Source organism: Salmo trutta, chromosome 5, assembly GCF_901001165.1.
Source record: "Salmo trutta chromosome 5, fSalTru1.1, whole genome shotgun sequence".
NCBI classification, from domain to species: domain Eukaryota; kingdom Metazoa; phylum Chordata; class Actinopteri; order Salmoniformes; family Salmonidae; genus Salmo; species Salmo trutta.
In genome coordinates this window covers 38,013,503-38,036,014 of record NC_042961.1, presented here as the reverse complement: position 1 = coordinate 38,036,014, position 22,512 = coordinate 38,013,503, and the positions used below count along the sequence as shown (strand labels likewise).

The 22,512-nt window shown below is 42.8% G+C and overlaps 2 protein-coding genes across 3 annotated transcripts in view; both read right to left on the bottom strand.

Moving 5' to 3' along the window:
* Positions 1 to 5,868, bottom strand: part of LOC115194111 (TBC1 domain family member 14) — a 79,421-nt gene extending 73,553 nt beyond the window's left edge. Inside the window, exons 1-2 of the mRNA XM_029753492.1 lie at positions 5,846 to 5,868; positions 5,321 to 5,485 (exon numbers count right to left, since the gene is read on the bottom strand). Coding sequence (XP_029609352.1) covers positions 5,321 to 5,363 — 43 coding nt within the window. The 5' untranslated portion in view covers positions 5,364 to 5,485; positions 5,846 to 5,868. The remainder of the gene's footprint in view (positions 1 to 5,320; positions 5,486 to 5,845) is intronic.
* Positions 5,869 to 6,554: 686 nt separating this feature from the next.
* Positions 6,555 to 22,512, bottom strand: part of LOC115194110 (uncharacterized protein KIAA0232) — a 62,576-nt gene continuing 46,618 nt past the window's right edge. For both annotated transcript variants that reach the window (XM_029753490.1, XM_029753491.1), the window contains exons 4-8: positions 14,431 to 14,500; positions 14,239 to 14,320; positions 10,725 to 14,100; positions 10,504 to 10,612; positions 6,555 to 9,853 (exon numbers count right to left, since the gene is read on the bottom strand). In XM_029753490.1, coding sequence (XP_029609350.1) covers positions 9,837 to 9,853; positions 10,504 to 10,612; positions 10,725 to 14,100; positions 14,239 to 14,320; positions 14,431 to 14,500 — 3,654 coding nt within the window. In that variant the 3' untranslated portion in view covers positions 6,555 to 9,836. The remainder of the gene's footprint in view (positions 9,854 to 10,503; positions 10,613 to 10,724; positions 14,101 to 14,238; positions 14,321 to 14,430; positions 14,501 to 22,512) is intronic.

Sequence of the window (22,512 nt, the reverse complement as noted above, 5' to 3'; positions counted from 1 at the left end):
TTTCCTTAACAATAGCAGTTTCCCACTGACTAAACTGACCTAAAGCCCCAGTCAGCTTTAACCTGATCAAGAGGTTGTCATGTGAGTCTCAGTTGGACTTGGCCCCAAGACAGGATGGAAACAAGGAGTGGGGAGAGATGGAAGAAACCAGAGCGAGAGAGAGACAGACAGGTTGTCACTGTGCTAATGAAGCACATGCTTCTTTTAATAGCTAAACCCCACACCTGGCAGAAAGAAAATTAATCAATGTTGTCATGGCAACGGATGTTATCATTTATCATGATAATGGTTTGTCTCCCAGCCTGGAATTCACTGAGTCGACGAGTGGTAAATTATTTTTATAGGAATTAAAATAACATGTCAAGCGTAATCTGTATTTGATAAGAAGCTGAAATGACACTGCATTCTGTCTTCATTTCCTCACAGTAGTATGTATTTTTGTTAAGATGTCACGCGTTTGGCAATTTCTACTCCTGGTCGGTATGTGAATGATTGCCATAGTTCCTAAAAGTAGTACAAGCCTAGTCTGTTTCCTGTGTTAGGTTTAGCGTCGCAGGAAGGCATGGACACATTTCACATTGCATGGAGAAGAACACGATCAACGACTAAGATACACAAACAACAATGCTTAAGATAATAAAAGACTAGATGCTACACTTCCTCTCTGTGATATATTAAGCACCTCTACTAGAGAGAAAGAGAACAAAATGGTGAAATAACAAAACGTAGCAATGTAAAAGGGATTCCGTATACACATAATACAGACAATGCGACTGAACTGAAGATGACAACGCTGAACACAGACTGAAGACTGAGTGGAGCTGAATGAGTCTAGGCCTGTTCACTTTGACAAGTGTGAATCCTGCATCATACCACTCAACACACATACCTAGTGCAAAATTGCATTGTTCTCATTATTGCTGGATATGTAATGAATAGAGACTAGAAACTCATGTTGCGTTACAGTGGTGTGTATTCATGGATGCCAGGGGATATCCCCAAGTATTTGACCAATATATACAGTACCAGTCAAAAGACTGTAAACACCTACTCATTCAAGGGTTTTTCTTTATTTGTATCATTTTCTACATTGTAGAATAGTGAAGACATCAAAGCTATGAAATAATACATATGGAATCATGTAGTATCCAAAAGTGTTAAACAAAGCAAAATATATTTTACATTTGAGATTCTTCAAAGTAGCCACCCTTTGCCTTGATGACAGCTTTACACACTTGGCATTCTCTCAACCAGCTTCACCTGGAATGCTTTTCCAACAGTCTTGAAGGAGTTCCCACATTTGCTGAGCACTTGTTGGCTGCTTTTTCTTCACTCTACGGTCCAACTCATCCCAAACCATCTCAATTGGGTTGAGGTCGGGTGATTGTGGAGGCCAGGTCATCTGATGCAGCAACCCATCACTCTCCCTCTCGGTCAAATAGCCCTTACACAGCCTGGAGGTGTGTTGGGTCATTGTCCTGTTGAAAAACAAATGATAGTCCCACTAAGCGCAAACCAGATGGGATGGCGTATCACTGCAGAATGCTGTGGTATTATTTAATTCTAAATAAATAATTGACAGTGTCACCAGCAAAGCACCCCCACACCATCACACCTCCTCCTCCATGCTTCACGGTGGGAACCACACATGTGGAGATCATCCGTTCACCTACTCTGCGTCTCACAAAGACACAGTGGTTGGAACCAAAAATTTCTAATTCAGACCAAAGAACAGATTTCCACCGGTCTAATGTCCATTGCTCGTGTTTCTTGGCCCAAGCAAGTATCTTCTTATTGGTGTCCTTTAGTAGTGTTTTTTTTGCAGCAATTCAACTATGAAGGCCTGATTCACGCAGTCTCCTCTGAACAGTAGATGAGATGTGTCTGTTACTTGAACTCTGGGAAGCATTTATTTGGGCTGAAATTTCTGAGGCTGGTAACTCTAATGAACGTATCCTCTGCAGCCGAGGTAACTCTGGGTCTTCCTTTCCTGTGACGGTCCTCATGAGAGCCAGTTTCATCATAGCGCTTGATGGTTTTTGCGACTGCACTTGAAGAAACTTTCAAAGTTCTTGAAATGTTCCGTAGTGACTGACCTTCATGTCTTAAAGTAAAGATGGACCGTTTCTTTTTGCTTATTTGAGCTGTTCTTGTCATAATTTGGACTTGGTCTTTTACCAAATAGGGCCATCTTCTGTATACCACCCCTACCTTCTCACAACAAAACTGATTGGCTCAAAAGCATTTAGAAGGAAATAAATTCCACTAATTAACAAGGCACACCTGTGTTAAACGAAATGCATTCCAGGTGACTTCCTCAAAGCTGGTTGAGAGAATGCCAAGAGTGTGCAAAGCTGTCTTCAAGGCAAAGTGTGTCTACTTTTTGGGTTTCTACATGATTCCATGCGTTATTTCATAGTTCTGATGTCTTCACTATTATTCTACAATGTAGAAAATAGTTCAAATAAAAACAAAATCCTGGAATGAGTAGGTGTGTTCAAACTGTTGACTGGTATTGTATATATAAAATAATGGATCTTTCGTCTCTTTGTGTCTTTATATTTTTCAGTAAATTCGCCAGTGGCTGAATCTCAGTGGATAAATAATCAGAGTGAGGGAAACAGCACCCCTCTGTCTCAATATGTGTAGCCTATGTATCTTATGCTGTCTGGACTGAAATAGTATGACATGTTGCTGCCATAGCATTTGATTGATAGATGTCAGCAAGCATTTGGCCTCCCTTGATAAAACAATTATAATGAAATTGCCAATCAGCATTGAACTGAGCTCAAATCAAATAAAATGTTAAAAGAAAAGGAATGAATAAGAATATGTACATAAAAATATATGAATGAGCGATGGCCGAACGGCATAGGCAAGATGCAGTAGATGGTATAGAGTACAGTATATACATATGAGATGAGTAATGTAGGGTATGTAAACATTATGAAGTGGCATTGTTTAAAGTGGCTAGTGATACATTTATTACATACATTTTTTCATTATTGAAGTGGCTGGAGTTGAGTCAGTATGTTGGCAGCAGCCACTCAATGTTAGTGATGGCTGTTTAACAGTCTGATGGCCTTTAGATAGAAGCTGTTTTTCAGTCTCTCGGTCCCTGCTTTGATGCACCTGTACTGACCTCGCTTTCTGGTTGATAGCGGGGTGAACAGGCAGTGGCTTGGGTGGTTGTTGATGATCTTTTTGGCCTTCCTGTGACATCGGGTGGTGTAGGTGTCCTGGAGGGCAGGTAGTTTGCCCCCGGTGATGCGTTGTACAGACCTCACTACCCTCTGGAGAGCCTTACGGTTATGGGCAGAGCAGTTGCCATACCAGGCGGTGATACAGCCCGAGAGGATACTCTCAATTGTGCATCTGTAAAAGTTTGTGAGTGTTTTTGGTGACGAATTTTTTCAGCCTCCTGAGGTTGAAGAGGCGCTGTTGCGCCTTCTTCACCACGCTGTCTGTGTGGTTGGACCATTTCAGTTTGTCCGTGATGTGTACGCCGAGGAACTTAAAACTTTCTACCCTCTCCACTACTGTCCCATCGATGTGGATAGGGGGGGTGCTCCCTCTGCTGTTTCCTGAAGTCCACGATCATCTCCTTTGTTTTGTTGACATTGAGTGTGAGGTTATTTTTCTGACACCACACTCCGAGGGCCCTCACCTGCTCCCTGTAGGCCGTCTCGTTGTTGTTGGTAATCAAGCCTACCACTGTAGTGTCGTCTGCAAACTTGATGATTGAGTTGGAGGCGTGCATGGCCACGCAGTCGTGGGTGAACAGGGAGTACAGGAGAGGGCTGAGAACGCATCCTTGTAGGGCCCCAGTGTTGAGGATCAGCAGGGTGGAGATGTTGTTACCTACCCTCGCCACCTGGGGGCGGCCCGTCAGGAAGTCTAGGATCCAGTTGCAAAGGGCGGGGTGGGGTCGAGACCCAGGGTCTCACAACTGTGGGTTGTTATGGTTAAGCAAAACGCCACCCAAGGGTGGGTAGTTTGGATTTGGCTTCACACCAATCAAATCACATTTTAAGCTAAATGTAATTTTTGTTTCTGGTAGGCTTGTGTTGATGTCCTGCAGTAGTTAGCATGCTAAAATCAGGCCTTTCCTATGCCATGGATGGAGATGGGGATTTGGCTTGTGGTTTTGACTTAATTCTCTGTACAGGCCAATGATTATGACACCAATTCTGATCTAACCATTAATGAATGTTGTGCCACTGGCCTGAGACGATTGAAGTTCAATACGTAGCCTAGCCCTTTTAGGCTCACGTTAACTAGCTAGCTAACTTAGCTGGTTCATTGTTGCCCATGCGATGAAGTTAGGCTACCGAGCTATAATGCTTGCTAGCCTATGACAACAAAAACTAAAAACGTACTGTATGACAGAGCCATAGACAGTTTGCCAACACGAAAGAGGATGGCATTAGCATTCAACTAGTCTACAAGTAGGGCGAGTCAAAAAATGTAAAAAATAAATAAATAATAATAATCACCTCTGTGCACGCATGCGCACACACACACACTGAAATCTGTACCATGTACAGCCACATGATATTTAGCAACATTGATTGGACTAAATTGTTTGATATCTTTAAGTTTGTTTTCAGTGTATTAAACTAAGTGAGCCTTGTCGATTTGATTATGTTTAAAATGTTAAGTTGAAATGGTGCTGAAATAGTGGAGGCAGTGCAGTACTCCTGTTGTCTTTTGTGCTGACTTGTGATAACTCTGTGGTTCTAAATCAATAGTTGTTAATAAACTGTTGAAAACACTAACTTGCTTGACCATGTTGCAGGTCATATAACTGTTTGTTACATGCAATATTTTCTTTGTGGAGTTCACCGGACAGATGTTGGTCTCCAGTTGTGATGAAACAAACATATGTGTAGTTGAATTTATTCCGCCATTGTGTGACTGTTCTTTTTGTTGTCACGGCCTTATTGTATATCACGCTGGCATATGAACGAATGGGTTATAGAGCCAACAACGCAATTATCATAACATAGGTTGTAATATGGATTATTTACTGGCTTGGCTTCCTCAGTGATTTTACCCACCCACCGCTACTGTTGAGTTAGACTGTCACTAGAGGAAAACACAATTTATTAAGTTAAATACGTCACCATTGAGTGTCAAGGAGTGGCAATCACTATGAATTTCTTATCATTTGCAACTGCACTTTCATTGCCAGTGCAGCATTGTGCCATAAGCAATAATGTCATTATGAATAAATAGGCTACTGATTTGCATATCATCCACCTGTTGCTCCAGCTCACTACTAGCCTAAATCAAATGCCAAAAACGACAGTCTACCTACCACTTCCTCTCCGGTTTTTGGTCCCCTCCGTGGAATGTGCCATGTTGATGCTACAGGTGGACTGTCGACGGGGCAGGTTGCTGTCGGCTCCTCGATCGGTCCATGATGATACGTTGCTGCAACTTCACCTCACCTCCGCTCTAAGCATAGCTTGGTGTTTGTTTACTGAGGAAAGTGTCTGTTAAGTACGCTTTCAGGACTCATTGACACACACACACACACACACACACACAACGTGTCCTTCAGCAGTGATGGGTAAAAGTACGAGCCGTATGAATGTGTCATTTTGGTGGCTTAAAAGTGCCACAAATGCCAATCATGTCAACTTGGCAAACGACTCGCTCACGCGATTGCCAACGTCTCAAATGATACGTTACGTCAGTTCTACACGCTTCCCTTTTCCTTTATTCAAGCCGATAGTGTTGCTCAAATGTTACAGAGCATTAAAGAACTACACCATCTGGATTGGTTAAAATTCTATGAAAAGACACTAGGTAAGTTTATCCAGTCTTCGTAATAACATACCTGTCTCGGTGCTTCCGCAGCCATTTTAAAATAAACTTACCGAATTGAGCGCAATGTAATCGAGCCAAGAAAACGACTGCGTCGATGAATTCACCTGTCAGCCGCCAAGGCGTGAATAATCGTCTCAGTCTCCATCACTAACAGGACAAGTTTCAATGTGGTCAACTTGTCCAGGAACCTTATGGTAAATTGAGTCCTTGTTAGATGTTATACTAGGACGCCAAATGACAATGAAAACAGATGGTGTTCTATGCATTTATAATGTGACATTTAGCCGATATTCTGTAATGGACGTAATGCAATGTGGGGTTTTCCATTATTTTCACTCAATCTCCACATATGCAGAATTTAAAGTCATAATCACTTTCCTATGACCAAATAATGTAAAAAGTGTATATGTCAGTCCAGCAATTCAAGAGCAAATAAAAGTAGTTTCAATATATTTGACCATATACAGGTGACAAGGCTGTACTATTTATTAGGACTATTGTATCTGTATGTAGCAGATCATATCTGCCCTCTGGTTCCAATGTGTAGCCAGGAAGGAGACTAATTTCTGCAGAATTCTGCCTCCTTGAGAAAGTGTCTTTACACTTATATTGATATTCTCTACAACTATTATGCCCATTAATTATAACACTGAACTCATGGCAATGCATCCTTAAGTACAGTGAACATGGTGCAAATAAGACATGAACAGAACCTGAGGTGATTTGGTTTATACCTTTATTAGATGTTAAAAAAACTCCACAATGAAAAAAATAATTTACTCGGGGTGTACATGAAATTAGAACAATACAACCACTTGACACAGTTGGGAGAAGGATGAGGGAGTAAGGTATGGGATGAGCTGGGATGGGAGGGTGTCATCTAGTGGAAATGAAGAGACAAGGAAAACTGGTTTTCAGTGCTGGATATGCTATGTTCTTCAGACCACAGTACAATCAAAACTCAATTTGTTAAACCTTTTCAATGTAGTTTCTAATGCATACTCTCACTTGATGCATTTTCTCGCCAAACTTTTTTCTCAATATATAAACGAAACCTTACCATGGAATAACATAAAAAGGAAAATACATGGGAGTTTGAAAGAAATGCATCTATTTAAGTGCTTTGTGACTCGGTCTCATATCCCCACACTCACAATTTTTCTATTTTTATTATCACTTCTTTACCCTCACCTGTACTTATTTTATATAATTAAAACCTGTTTAAACCTCAACTTAGAGATGACGTGTCATGTTGGCATGCTGCTCTTATTTGAAAGACACTCCATAACGGTTGGGTCTTTATTTTTTCAGCTCTCCCTCACTCAAAAATAACTTTTCATGCTAAATGAACAGTGAATTTCCTCCACATACGCTTAAATGTTTAAGTTTACATGCGCCAAGATATTGCATATGTCCGAGGGCCATGAAAAGGTCATCCTCACATTACTTATGCAATCTCAAATTGCTCGGCCAGCTTCAAAAGTTAGCTCTAAAACTAAGTGCTGTACAATTAACTGTACAAATCTTGGGATTAATAAACACCTGCCAATTTTTTGCTCAAATAAAGTTTCAGTAATAAATTAATGCTTGAATGAAAGTACTGATGCACTGCCACATACTTGTTTTCACCTACTTTAAAAACAAATGTTTAGTATTTAAGTATTCCTGAGTGACTGACAACTGTCTAAATAAAATAAAGAATTGAAAGCAGCCTGACATTTTCTGAGCAGTCTTTCATTCATGTTTCAATCGGTTTAACACAAGTGAAGAACAAACATCAAATTATGGGGCAGACACTGAGGCCCTGGCAAATTGAAACAGTTTGCTATTGACTTTGCCAAACCAACTCAAGATACCACTGTCCATTAAGAGGTCTATGAATAGTAAAAACCTAGGATCAATGACAGTGCTCACAATGGAGACACTGTGCCTTGTGACAGTGCATTTAAACCCGTTTGTGCCCATGTTGTTGGCAGACATATTTTGGACTGCGCAACAAATGCATCACAAGAGTACATGGAGGCATGGTAACAAACATTTGTTGCCTGTGCTTCAATTCCTAAGTCTTCAGTCAGTTCTTGCCCCCCCAAAAACGGTATATGGACTCATATTTTGAAAGGGAAGGAGGGAAACAAAAACCTGAAATAACCCCCTGCAGGGATATAAAGATATGCACAATGCATTTAGTCTAAAGATGTGAGTTAACGCAGGATTTAATAGTCAATGTACAGGCCACAAAAACAATCGATCCAACATCTTAGGGCCTCGAATTAAACTTAGTTCGTGCACTTGCACTTAGAGGGTTTGGGGCACAAATATGTTTTGCATTTCTCTTGGTAAAGATCTTGCACACAATGTCATTTTGAACCAATGTCTATACGTGTTCAATGCAGACACACGTACGCACACATAAAAAGTGAGACATTTCTGGATACAGGCTACTGTATACCAAAAATGAAAGTAAAACACACCTCTAAATAAAAATGAAATATTTTTGTACTTCGGTGGAATTATGTTATTTTTGGTTGATCACCTTTTCCTCTGTTTTAAATTACACTTTTCAGTTAAGTAGTGTCAGCATACATTTTTTTATTGACTTTAATATCCTGCTTCTGCTGTATACCTTACAGTCCAATGAGCATAGTGATACTATATTCTTGTACTACAGTCTGAATTTGTTGCGACCTGATAATATTTAAATCAAATACCTGTAACTATTTTCTTCAATTGTTATTACAGGCCAGTTAACTTACTAGTTCAAATAAAAACATACTAGTTCTTAAAATGAAAACCAAGCCCACATAAAGTGAGAACCATCAGCAGTCAATTATTTTGCTCTTCTTTTTTTCCTCTCCAAAATATCCTTCCACTCTGCCTCAACAAACAAAACTACAGGATCTACAGATCACGGCCACAATATCGAAATTGCAACAGTAATTCATAGCACCAATTGTTTGTACTATGGAGTTGATTTTGATTGCACCAAATCGGTGCCTCTGTAGAGATGACTGTAATTGAATATTTTTGCAAAGGGCCATAACTCCCCAAATCGAATTCAAACGTGCTTTTTTTTTTTTTCATTATTTTTTGTTGTTGCATTGAACATCAGTTTTGAAATATTTTTCTTGTTTCAATTCCAATAAATTCTTTTTTTTTGAAGTTTTGTACTTTTTTTGCCTCACAAACCATACTACCTATATCTACTACTAAGGTTCTGAAAAACTGACAACCACCCTTCTAAATCATACTAATTTAGAGCAACTTCGCACACTTCTGGGGGTGGGGGGGATCTTTGATACAGATTTTTCAGAGGAAAGATGCACACATTCTTTCTCTTTCCACATTCAGAAAGGCACCCATGCTACCAAAATAAGCTTCTAAGTTATTGCACAACTCACAAATCACCACATTCTTCCTTCACTTTCTGAATGATGGGGTGGAGAAAGAAAGAGAGGATGCAATCGCGGTGCTTTCATACTACGTTATGAAGAGCGACATCACAGTCAGTTCATGGAAATTGTAGCAGTTACACTAGAAAAGAAGGAGTGAGACTAGTAGGACAGGCACAACCATTTGGACACTACAACTACCAGTATCCTAGTTTAAAAGCAAAAAGAAAGCTGGAAAAACCGATGGAAGGAAAAACAAGATAGTCCCTTATATCTAACTGTGACTAATGAAGAGTATTAATGTCTGGAAGAATCAACTAAAGCAAATCTATGTATGCATGTATTCAGATATTGCATCACAAAGACATGTAGAACATATTTTTTGAGTTTTCATATTTTCACTCTTTTGTTGTGGTTGTTGATTACATACGATTCAAGTTAGTAACTGAAAATCAGCAGGGTTGGGATGTGGGGTGGGGGGGTTCCTATGTCCAGTAGCCTTTGGTTTCCCGGTCCTGAGGTCTCCCCTATATCTGCTAGTAGAGGTGCAGTCAAACGAGAAGAGGTTATATCCTCTCGACAATAGGCTTACACTCCACAGAGATAGAGTTATCAGATGTTGCTGCTCCCTGCAGGAATAAAGACATTGGGTGAGAAAGATGGCCTCTAGAACAGTGAGCTTGTGCACAGGGTATTTGTTAATTGAGCCTCAGCTTAAAGTAAAACAGAAACATTTTGTATTTGATCACTGGATTAAAATGTGTTAACTGGAACATGTTTCAGGATTGTGTCACTGGGGCGACGGGGGGTAGAGCGCACTGGTGTTGTCCCGTGTGGCTCAGTTGGTAGAGCATGGTGTTTGCAACGCCAGGGTTGTGGGTTCGATTCCCACGGGGGACCAGTACGGAGAAAAAAAATGTATGAAATGTATGCATTCACTACTGTAAGTCGCTCTGGATAAGAGCGTCTGCTAAATGACTAAAATGTCAAATGTTGGTATGTCTATTCTAAAGCACTCTGAACAGCTGACACTTATAGGAATGACTATGCTGGCTGTGAATACTGATGACTTGCAACTAAGATACATATTTTAATATTTGTAATTCAGTTTAAACTAAGTAGTTGTATATAAAATGTATGACCAATTCATGACCCATCTGCATCTGTCAGGACAAACGAAAAAAATCAAGCGCTTCCAAATTTAAAGTAAGGCAATAAAAATGAAGTAATCTCAGCCGTAGGCCCAAGATATATTTACCCTAACTCTGATTGATCATACCTGTACACTGAGATCCGGGGAAAAGGGGGGAACAGAGTGTGTTCTGCCACCAGCACTCATCTTGCTGGCTGCCAGTTCCTCCCTGTCCACTAATATTTAATAGAGGGAACTAAAAAGAAGAAAGGGAAGGTATTAGTCTAACGCAGGGGAAACTGTTTCATTGTAAAAATTTAAAGTAACTTCTGATCCAACCCACCTAGACATTCTTATAACATTCTTACCTCATGCAAATCTTCAATGAAGTCATAGGTTTTCCCATATGTGGGACACTGACCAGCCGTTGCACATTTGCTGGCTTCCTTCTCTCTGCAAGATTCTTCCTTCTGAATCTGATTGACTGGGACGTCCATCCGTCCGCTTGCCATCAATGTTGCTGCTCCCGCTGCGGCCGCCATTTCGCAGTCTAAGCAAATCTCTTGCTCAGCGATTGGCAGGAGGGTGTTGGAGCCCTCCTGAGAATCCAGTGAGGTCTGGGCACTCTTCTCCATGCCAGACTTCTTCAATCTGGGCAGGAATTTACCAGATTCCAGTTCTGACTTCCCGTAGCAGGGGCCCTCGTTTTCTGCGTCCTCCTCCAGCGGTTTGAGGTCGGCCTGAGGGTCATCGAAGACATCTGGCAGGGCCAGGAATGGAACACTCTTCTCCTCTTCTTTCTCGGAATCAGCCCCCGACTCGCTCCCTCCACCGGGCGACAGCTCTGAGGTGGATATGGGTCGGAAGTGAGTCCTGGGGGAGATGCGGATGGCCCTGTACTGGGTGGTCTGGTTGATGCCGTATAGCCGTGGGTGGAAAGCGTCGTTCTCAGAGTCCGAGCACAATATAGACTTGGGCTTGAACCCTGGGCTGAACGAAGCCATGTCCTCAGGCTCGAAGGAGCATTCTACGTGGAGGACTTGAGAGAACTGATTGTTCAGATCGAAGGACGCAAACGGGTTGTCGAGTCCTGGCTCCTCGCCTTGGAAGCCTGCACAGGATCCGAGTAAATCTTCATGGAAGATTAAAGAAAATCCCTTATTCAAACCTTCCCCACCTCCTATAGTAGCCTGGTCGCTCTGCCCGAAGGAGACCAGGGGCCTCCAGAAGGGCTTATGGCCAGGGGCAAAGCAGCTGCCCGTATTCATAAACACATCTGTACCAGCAATGGTGACCACGTCTGAGCCAGAGGCAGCAGCAGCGGCACACTGTAGCAGGCTGCCTCTCGCATCGCCAGGCGGCACCACGGCCCAGTCCTGATCACCACTGAACGTCTTCAGCTCTCCGTACACTCCTCCCAGGATGAACGATGTGTTGTCTTTCTCAGGGTTCACGTCCCAGGGCTTGGACGGCGTCATGTAATCCCCAGAAGCATTCATCTTCGAGAGTTCGTTTTTGGCCAGGAGGGCCTGCTCTTCATTCTTGCCTTCCCACAGGTGGTACTCAGAGTGCTGCACTGCCTTCTTCAGAGGCCCCTGGATGGGACAAACTTCCTTTAGCTGCACGTCAAGGCAACCGCAGTGGTAGCTGCTCGACTCTTTGGAGAACAAGCCCTCGCCTGGCTTCTCTCCTCCTAGTGATAGATCAGGATCTCCATCTCCGATAGCTGTCCAAATGTCCTTTATTATCCCTGAGCTGTAGTTGTCACACTGTTGGTTTGTGTCATGCGAAAACATGCCAGCGTCGTACTGTTCTAACGCTATTCCACAAATGGACTCCAATTTAGATTTCTTTGCGAAGGTCGGATTGGACACTGTGCCTACATTGGCCTCATCGCACTGACGACCGGTGTCTTCTTGTAAAAAGTCCAGGATTTCTTCCTCTAGGTATGTACCAGAGATGGGGAGGATTATACAATTAATCTCTTCATTGCCAATTAGAGCGGACTCCTCTGTATGAACGTTTATTTGCTCATTGTCTGAACGCGTCTCTTCCGAATGCGACCATGGACTGCAGGTTCGGGTTGAAAGGTTTGAACAATGTTCAGTTTCATCGAAGGCACTATTTTTGGTCCATATTAGCAAACGAGACTGCTTGTTACAATGTGGTTCTAGACAGCTACTTGAATCTGTGTTGTTTTCTTGACCAACGGTGAGTGAGTCGCAGGGAAAAGAAAGAGTGGGGCTATCGTACTGCAGCTCAAAAAGAGAGAAGCAGGAGTTGTTCAGACCAGACGCATCGCTCGTGGCTTCTGGGAGATGAGGCTCCTCCAGGTTTCCAGGCAGCGTGCTGATGGTGAATGTAACACCGTCCAAAGTGGGGGAGAGCTGAACGGGAGAGTCCCCTACAAAGCTTTCTCCATCTTTATCTTCAGAGCTAGAGGATGAATAACATCCCCAGACCTGAGCCATGTTTTCCAAATCCTGCATGAGGAACCCATCAGCTGCCAAAGTTTCCTGACAGTCCACCCTTATTGCACTTTCCCCTTGCAGCTGAAGGCCATCTAACACTAAACAACATTCTGTCTCAAAGTCTCTTTGTTCTTCGCTCTTCTGTCGAATCATGCTCAAGATCCGACTCTCTTGTACTGAGTCTGAGGCACTAGGATCCAATATGGATTGATAAATATCGACTTCATAGAAGTGAGTGAATTCAGACAGATGGTCATCATCTAAATCTCTACTATCCTCGGGCGGAGGGAAGCTTGAGGTCCCATTGAGGTCGTTAGCCTCATTTGAGTCGCCTGGCACCTCAACAAAGTGCCCATCCACAAAGGTTCCCGCTGCCAGATACGACCTCTGGAAGCTTGCGTTGGCAATGTAGATGCCTTGCATTCTCTCAGAGAGCCTTTCAAAGTTGGCAGACATAGTCGAGTCGTCTGGAGAGTCCACCTTACTCCGGTACTTTGTTTCCAGTTTGCTCTTTCTGCTACTGAAAGGTACAAAATACTCTGTGATGGGCTCTGTGTACCACAGGGGCTCTTCCATGTACTCCTTTTTGTTGCTGGCCTCAGCTCCAGACTCCTTTGCGTCCCCCCAACCTGGATATTTTCGAATCTCCTTCAGCGGCCTGTTCCCCTTTTTGTAGAGCTGTGTTTGCCTTGCAGGGCCTCCAGTGGTGCTGCTGCTGCTGCCTCCAGCATTCCTGCGCCCCTCTTTGTCAATGGCCTGCAGAGCCAGTTTCACTTGTCCTCTGTTGCGCCCCCTCTTACTCCTGCTGCCCGCCTCCTTGGATTTGTGCCTGATTCTGACTGCTTTCCTGCTGGAGATTTTGGAATCGCCTGGGTTCCCGCTGGAGCTCGAGCCAGCCTCGCTAGAGCCAGAGGACCAGGAGCGAGGCCGATACTTGCCCTCTGACCTGTGCCTCGCCTGCCTCTTGCTGTGAACGGCAGCTCGGTCCTCCGCTGTTGCGCCACCATGGTATCGGTTCTCTTTCTCCTTCTTGCTGCGTCGCTGTTGGGCTCTCTCGCTGGTTGGGTTAGTGCTGCATGCCTCAGGGGTTCCCTCATTAGCAGCTTCACCATCGCTGTTGCAATCTTTTGGGGAGGAGGTGTCAGTGCTGGTCTGCGGGGCCGCAGAGGATGATGAGCCAGAGTAAGCGCTGGCTTTAGCTTTGTTCCACACCGTCATGATCTCTTGGAGACAAACAGATCCCTCTGACAAAGGAGGAAAGGCTTCATAATACCTGCAACAACGAGAGAAAATGTTGTCAATTAAGATAAATAATAAAAAGAATAATAAAAAGAAATCAACTAGTTGTGCCAGCTACTCAGGACAGTATTATTGTGGTTATGGGTAAAAAAAATAAAAAATTAAAACATACATTTCCACCTGGTCCTTTGAGGAAGAGGACTCAACTTGTTCAGGAGACTGAGATCCATAAGATTTGTTGAGGGGTTTTTCTTCTGTGAAGAATTATAAGCAATATGATAAAGAAGCGTTATCATTGACGTGTTTTTATATTTACTAGTTTGTTACAACAGGGCATACAAATGTATAAACCCAAGATACAAACCTTTCTGTTTGTTTTGGATGTCCTTGAGTTTGGAGCAAAGCTCCTCGACCAGGCTCTCGATTCCAGAGTTCTATGGGGAAAAAATTAGGGAGAATATGTAACATATAAGAATTAATCTAGCAAAGAATCCATTGAAGAGAATTAATAAAACATTTGCATCAGACCATTCATAAAGTGATATATCCAACAATAACACTTATGGGTTTGAACATAAGCTTTTTTTAAAGGCAAACTTTGACCCCCATTGTAACACTGACTAGAGGGTATTAACATAGGGCTGACAGAAGTCTAACCAGCTGACTGTCAGCACGGGCATGCTCTACCATGACTGTGTTAAATCAGTGTTTCCATTAGCGGCGGCAGACGGCTAATCACGGTTACACACATTTTCAGCCGGCTACATTTTTTCAGATTAACTAGACTACTTTTCACTTAAAAATTTCAATTCGATAGGTTTGTCGAGCCCTCTCCAACTAGAATGAACGATTTGCATATTCTAGCAAGCTATTGATTGGATAGGCGCCTGTCAGTCACAAAGCGAGCGATGACTGGGGAAACGCAGCAGAGACAAAGCGAGAGGTTTCACTCTCGCCAAAATAAGCCCAATGTGTTTCTATGGGCTTATTTTGTATCTAAGCGTGTCGCCTGCCTTCCCGCTTTGGCACAACAACTCCCATTTTTAAAGCGGAGACATGAGCATCTCGTCATTTTATACAGATCTCTGGTTGCAGCCGAATTTCTTTACACGGAGGAGGGAGAGAAAGCATGATGCTCGTGAATTGGCATGTCCCATGTAATGTAAGTGGTAACGAGGAGTCGAAATCTAATAGCCTAAATATTGTTATGACATTTAATTGTCTTTCACATAGCCAGCCACGTGGAGTCGTTGTGCCAAGTAGGCTATTTACTCAAGTAGGCAATTTACTGTTCGTTGATTGACAACTGAACAGCAAGTGTTGACTAGTTTATAAAAAGGTGTCAAACTGACTGAATAAGGTCATTCTCCTATATCCCTTTGCCATTCATATATCATGCAACGTGGTTGTGTCGATGGTATCGGGATAAGTAAACCAAATGATTTCCTTTCCTAAAATGTCAGAGCTTGCCAGATAGTGACGCTAAAAAGTGAGTGACTCATCTCATCAGTCAGTGAGTGTAGCCTACCGAATTGCATCGGTGGGGGGGGGGGGTCGTTCATTTGGCTTCCTAATTTGCATAGGCTACTGGTAGGCCTAGGCTTTTCGGCAATTATCTGCTGATAAATTATGATGAAGCTGGTAACTCATTACTGCAGGAACAATAGGTAGTGGAGATCCTCATTTTATAATTAGATAATTAGGGCCCTCACAGAAACCAGCATTAAAACGGAATTCAACAATATTCAAAAGTGTATTAACTTTAATAGGGAATCAACTAAATGCATTCTAAATGTATTAATTTGCACAAGTTTATCATAAGACATGAACAGAATGCATTAGTGATTCGTATTTCTTGCAACTTTCTGAAGAGGCAACGAGAATGCCCCTCTGTGTGTACAGTACTCACGTCTACCACTTTGTGAAGCTGTTAGCGATGATGGTAATGAAAAGTCTTCTGGTAGATAGGAAGGCTTTCCCAAAAACCTTTTCAATTAAAGCTGCAATATGTAACTTTTTGGGTGATCTGACCAAATTCAGATAGAAATGTGAATTATAGATCTGTCACTCATTGAAAGCAAGTCTAAGAAGCGGTAGATCTGTTTTATTTCTAAGCTTACCATTCTTAAGTTTCGTTTTTGCGTCTTATTTTCGGTTTTGTATACCAGCTTCAAAAAGCTTAACTTGTTATGGATAGGGGGCAGTATTTTCACGGCCGGATAAAAAAATGTACCCGATTTAATCTGATTATTACTCCTGCCCAGAAACTAGAATATGCATATAATTATTAGCTTTGGATAGAAAACACTCCAAAGTTTCTAAAACTGTTTGAAAGGTGCCTGTGTATAACAGAACTCATTTGGCAGGCCAAAACCTGAGAAGATTCTAAACAGGAAGCGCCCTCTCTGACCATTTCTTGGCCTTCTTGATCATCTTCTTGGCCTTCTTGATCATTTTCTAACGTTCCCATAGGCTCTCAGAAGGCGCCAGAACGCTGAATGATGACTTTGCAGGCCATGGCTGAAAAACAGTAGCGCATTTGGTAAGTGGTCGATCTGAGAACAATGAGACTGGTGCGCGCATGCACGAGACGACTCCATGTTTTCATTTTCAGTCTTTAAACGAAAACAACGACTCCCGGTCGGAATATTATCGCTTTTTTACGAGAAAAATCGCATAAAAATAGATTTTAAACAGCGTTTGACATGCTTCGAAGTACGGTAATGGAATATTTTGACATTTTTTGTCACGAAACGCGCCGGGCGCGTCACCCTTCGTTACCCTTCGGATAGTGTCTTGAACGCACAACAAAACGCCGCTATTTGGATATAACTATGGATTATTTGGAACCAAACCAACATTTGTTATTGAAGTAGAAGTCCTGGGAGTGCATTCTGACGAAGAACAGCCAAGGTAATCCAATTTTTCTTATATTAAATCTGAGTTTGGTGAGTACCAAACTTGGTGGGTGTCAAAATAGCTAGCCCGTGATGGCGAGCTATCTACTCAGAATATTGCAAAATGTGCTTTCACCGAAAAGCTATTTTAAAAATCGGACACCGCGATTGCATAAAGGAGTTCTATATCTATAATTCTTAAAATAATTATGTTTTTTGTGAACGTTTATCGTGAGTAATTTAGTCAATTCACCGGAAGTGTTCGGTGGGAATGCTAGTTCTGAACGGCACATGCTAATGTAAAAAGCTGGTTTTTGATATAAATATGAACTTGATTGAACAAAACAGGCATGTATTGTATAACATAATGTCCTAGGAGTGTCATCTGATGAAGATCATCAAAGGTTAGTGCTGCATTTAGCTGTGGTTTTGTTTTTTGTGACATTATATGCTAGCTTGAAAAATGGGTGTCTGATTATTTCTGTCTGGGTACTCTCCTGACATAATCTAATGTTTTGCTTTCGCTGTAAAGCCTTTTTGAAATCGGACAGTGTGGTTAGATAAAGGAGAGTCTTGTCTTTAAAATGGTGTAAAATAGTCATATGTTTGAAAAATTGAAGTTTTCGGATTTTCGAGGAGTTTGTATTTCGCGCCACGCCCATCATTGGATATTGGAGCAGGTGTTCCGCTAGCGGAACGTCTAGATGTAAGAGGTTAAAATACAATATTTTTGGTTAAACAACAGCCTATTCCTGTGTGCACTTGAATTAAAGGGTAACTACATTAAAATAAAATCGTAATTTCTCAGATTTTCCCCAGACCTCAAACATGGTCTACAGAGTGGGAAATTAAACACCTGCCGAATGAGGGTAGATTTAGGTACAATGTATATTTCACCAGACAAGTTGGCGGGTGGTCACTCAGAATTTGGGAACAGTTTTTGTTTCAATTCAAAGCCCAAATGTATAAATTGGTCAAATTGACATGAAAGGCTGGTAGCAGACAGAGAATATAATCTCTGACAGACACGGAGTGCCCTTACCACAGTAATGGCCAGCCCCTTAAAATGTTCAGCTGCTCCTTGTTGACTCACATAATGACAAAAATATTTTGGGGTAGTCCAAAAACCTTTTCATGAACTTAGTCCTTTCTTATAATTAAAACACCTCATTTTCTTGTGCTCCTACATTTATTTGTGCTCCTAAATATCAACTTATGTAGTCCTTGTAAAAAATGTCAGCGTTAGAGACCTGAACTTATAATAAAAAAGCCATATCATTCAGCATTTTGTGGCAGGGCTGTTGATTCCTTAATGTTTAGTTGTAGAACAGTTTGTTTTACTTTTTACTATTGTTTCAAATTATTTAATTTAATACAGTACATTGGTTAAAAGACAGTTCACACATTAAATTGAGCAATATGCACCATTACGAGTAATACATGTGTGTTTTTAGAAACATTACAAAGCATGCTGATCGGTTGTTTGTGATTTTTGGTGTAATAATGGCAAACAAATATTTTGCCTGGTAAAAAATCTGAGTGGTTGGTAGCGGTTTTCTACCGCCCCTCAGATGGTCACCTGATGTGGTTTAAGCATTTTTGTGGATTTAGAATGTCCAACTTTGATTTGATAGCTAAAACCGGAAAAAACTGAAACCTGTTAAAACAAAACCTTTAATTTCATGATAATGTGGGCTATTTTCTTCATTTTTCTGTTTAAATAAAATACATAATTTGAGCAACATCACTGTGTCAATTTATATCTTGCAGTAAAACTGTAAATAATACTTTAAATCTCAAGAGAAGACAAGTTACAGTTTAAAGTGTAATGCTATCTTAGTCCTGATCATATAGGCCTAGACAATATCCAAAACTAACATCACAGTGAATTCATACATTTTCAGTCATTTAAAGTTGTATACAGTGCCTTGCAAAAGTATTCATCCCTGTCACGTTCTTGGAAATGAGCGGACCAAGGCGCAGCGTGAGTATAGTTCCGCATATTTATTTAAGTGAAACTAACAAAACAAAACTTACAAAGACCGTGAGGACGTAGTGCCCAAAAACACTAACAATCAATCAATATCCCACAAAACACAGGTGGGGAAATAACTACCTAAATATGATCCCAAATCAGAGGCAACGATAAACAGCTGCAGCTGCCTCTAATTGGGAACCATATTAGCACCAACATAGAAATAGACATACTAGATCACCCCCTAGTCACGCCCTGACCTACTACACCATAGAGAACCAAGGGCTCTCTATGGTCAGGGCGTGACAGTAGTACCCCCCCCCCCCCAAAGGTGCGGACTCCGGCCGCAAAACCTGAAACCAAATGGGGAGGGTGGGGGGGGTGATTAGTGTCGGCTCCGGTGCAGGTCGTAGCCCCCGCCCAGACCACGGATCCGGCCATCGCACCGGGCTGAACGCCGTGCCTGGACATTGGCACAAAGGAATACTCCGGCTCCGGACTGGGAACCGTCGCCAGAGGCTCCGGACTGGGAATAGGAATAGGACGTACCAGACTGGGGAGGCACACTGGAGGCTTGATGCGTTGAGGACGAGTGAGAGGAGCAGGCACAGGACGTACCGGACTGGGGACACGCACTTCAGGGCAAGTGCGAGGAGCAGGCACAGGACGTACCGGACTGGGGAGGCGCACTGGAGGCATGATGCGTGGAGCCGGCACAGGTGGCACCGGACTGGTGACACGCACTTCAGGGCGAGTGCGAGGAGCAGGCACAGGACGTATCGAACTGGGGACATGCACTTCAGAGCGAGTGCGAGGAGCAGGCACAGGACTTACCGGACTGGAGAGGCGCACAGGAGGCATGATGCGTGGGGCCGGCACAGGTTGCACCGGACTGGTGACACGCTCTTCAGGGCGAGTGCGAGGAGCAGGGACAGGACGTACTGGACTGGGGAGGCACACTGGAGGCCAGATGCGTGTCAGACTGCTAACCGGATCTTCTGGTCGAATGTTGAGCAGAACACACTTGCACATCTCTCTCTCTCCCCCAACTTCTCCATTGCCTCCCTGACAGTCTCTGGCTCTTCCCGCAGCTCAGCCGCCAGCTCCATGTGCCCCCCCCCCCCCAAAACAAACCTTGGGGTTTCTGTGGCCGTGGTCTGATGACAAGCTCCTCCAGAGTTTGCCATTCGGGCTCTGGCACTCTCCTCAGCTCGACCGGCCACCCCTTGTGCCCCCCCCCCCCCAAAAAAAAACTTGGGGTTGTCCTTGGGCTTTCTGTGGCCACGAACCCTGGCGTCGTCGCTGTCCTCCATTATTACCTTCCGTCTGTCACCAAGGAAGGGTTTCGCATCCACCCATCACTTCTTCCCATGTCCTTTACCTGGTGAACACGCTGGTTGGTCCTGGTTTGGTGGGATATTCTGTCACGTTCTTGGAAATGAGCGGACCAAGCCGCAGCGTGAGTATAGTTCCACATATTTAAGTGAAACTAACAAAATGAAATAACAAAACTTACAAAGACCGTGAGGACATAGTGCCCAAACACATTAACAATCAATCAATATCCCACAAAACACAGGTGGGGAAATAATACCTAAATATGATCCCAAATCAGAGGCAACGATAAACAGCTGCCTCTAATTGGGAACCATATTAGCACCAACATAGAAATAGACATACTTGTGTGCGCTGCAGGATTTTAATCCATGACGGCGTAGTGTGTTACTAATGGTTTTCCTTGAGACTGTGGTCCCAGCTCTCTTCAGGTCATTGACCAGGTCCTGCCGTGTAGTTCTGGGCTGATCCCGCACCTTCCTCATGATCATTGATGCCCCACGAGGTGAGATCTTGCATGGAGCCCCAGACCAAGGGTGATTGACCGTCATCTTGAACTTCTTCCATTTTCTAATAATTGCGCCAACAGTTGTTGCCTTCTCACCAAGCTGCTTGCCTATTGTCCTGTAGCCCATCCCAGCCTTGTGCAGGTCTACAATTTTATCCCTGATGTCCTTACACAGCTCTCTGGTCTTGGCCATTCTGGAGAGGTTGGAGTCTGTTTGATTGAGTGTGTGGACAGGTGCCTTTTATACAGGTAACGAGTTCAAACAGGTGCAGTTAATACAGGTAATGAGTGGAGAACAGACGGAATTCTTACTGGTTGGTAGGTGATCAAATACTTATGTCATGCAATAAAAAGCAAATGAATTACTTAAAAATCATACAATGTGATTTTCTGGATTTTTGTTTTAGATTCCGTCTCACAGTTGAAGTGCACCTATGATACAAATTACAGACCTCTACATGCTTTGTATGTAGGAAAACCTGCAAAATCGGCAGTGTATCAAATACTTGTTCTCCCTACTGTAAATACACACACCTGTTCTGAAAGGCCCCAGAGTCTGCAACACCACTAAGCAAGCGGCACCATGAAGACCAAGGAGCTCTCCAAACAGGTCAGGAACAAAGTTGTGGAGAAGTACAGATCAGGGTTGGATTATAAAAAAACATCAGAAACTTTGAACATCCCACAGAGTACCATTTAAATCCATTATTATAAAAAATTTAAAGAATATGACACCACAACAAACCTGCCAAGAGAGGGCCACCTTTCAAAATTCACAGACCAGGCAAGTGGGGCATTAATCAGAGGCAACAAAGAGACCAAAGATAACCCTGAAGGAGCTGCAAAGCTCCACAGCGGAGATTGGACTATCTGTCCATAGGACCACTTTAAGCTGTACATTCCACAGAGCTGGGTTTTAAGGAAGAGTGGCCAATAAAAGCCATTGGAGTGTGGGAGACTCCCCAAACATATGGAAGAAGGTACTCAGATCAGATGAGACTAAAATTGAGCTTTTTGGCCATTAAGGAAAATGCTATGTCTGGCGCAAACCCAACACCTCGCATCACCCAAAGAACATCAGCCCCACAGTGAAGCATGGTGGTGGCAGCATCATGCTGTGACAATGTTTTTCATCAGCAGGGACTGGGAAACTGGTCAGAATTGAAGGATGGCACTAAATACAGGGCAATTCTTGAGGGAAACCTGTTTCAGTCTTCCAGAGATTTGAGACTGGGATGAAGGTTCACCTTACAGCAGGACAATGACCCTAAGCATACTGCTCAAGCAACACTCGAGTGGTTTAAGGGGAAACATTTAAATGTCTTGGAATGGCCTAGTCAAAGCCCAGACCTCAATCCAATTGAGAATCTGTGGTATGACTTAGATTGCTGTACACCAGCGGAACCTGTCCAACTTGAAGGTGATGGAGCAGTTTTGCCTTGAAGAATGGGCAAAAATCCCAGTGGATAGTTGTGCCAAGCTTACAGAGACATACCCCAAGAGACTTGCAGCTGTAATTGCTGCGAAAGGTTGCTCTACAAAGTATTGACTTGGGGGGTGAATAGTTATGCACACTCAAGATCAGTTTTTGTCTTATTTGTTTCACAATTAAAAATATTTTGATCTTCAAAGTGGTAGGCATGTTGTGTAAATCAAATGATACAAACACCAACAATCCTTTTTAATTCCAAGTAGTAAGAAAACAAAATAGGAAAAATGCCAAGGGGGGTG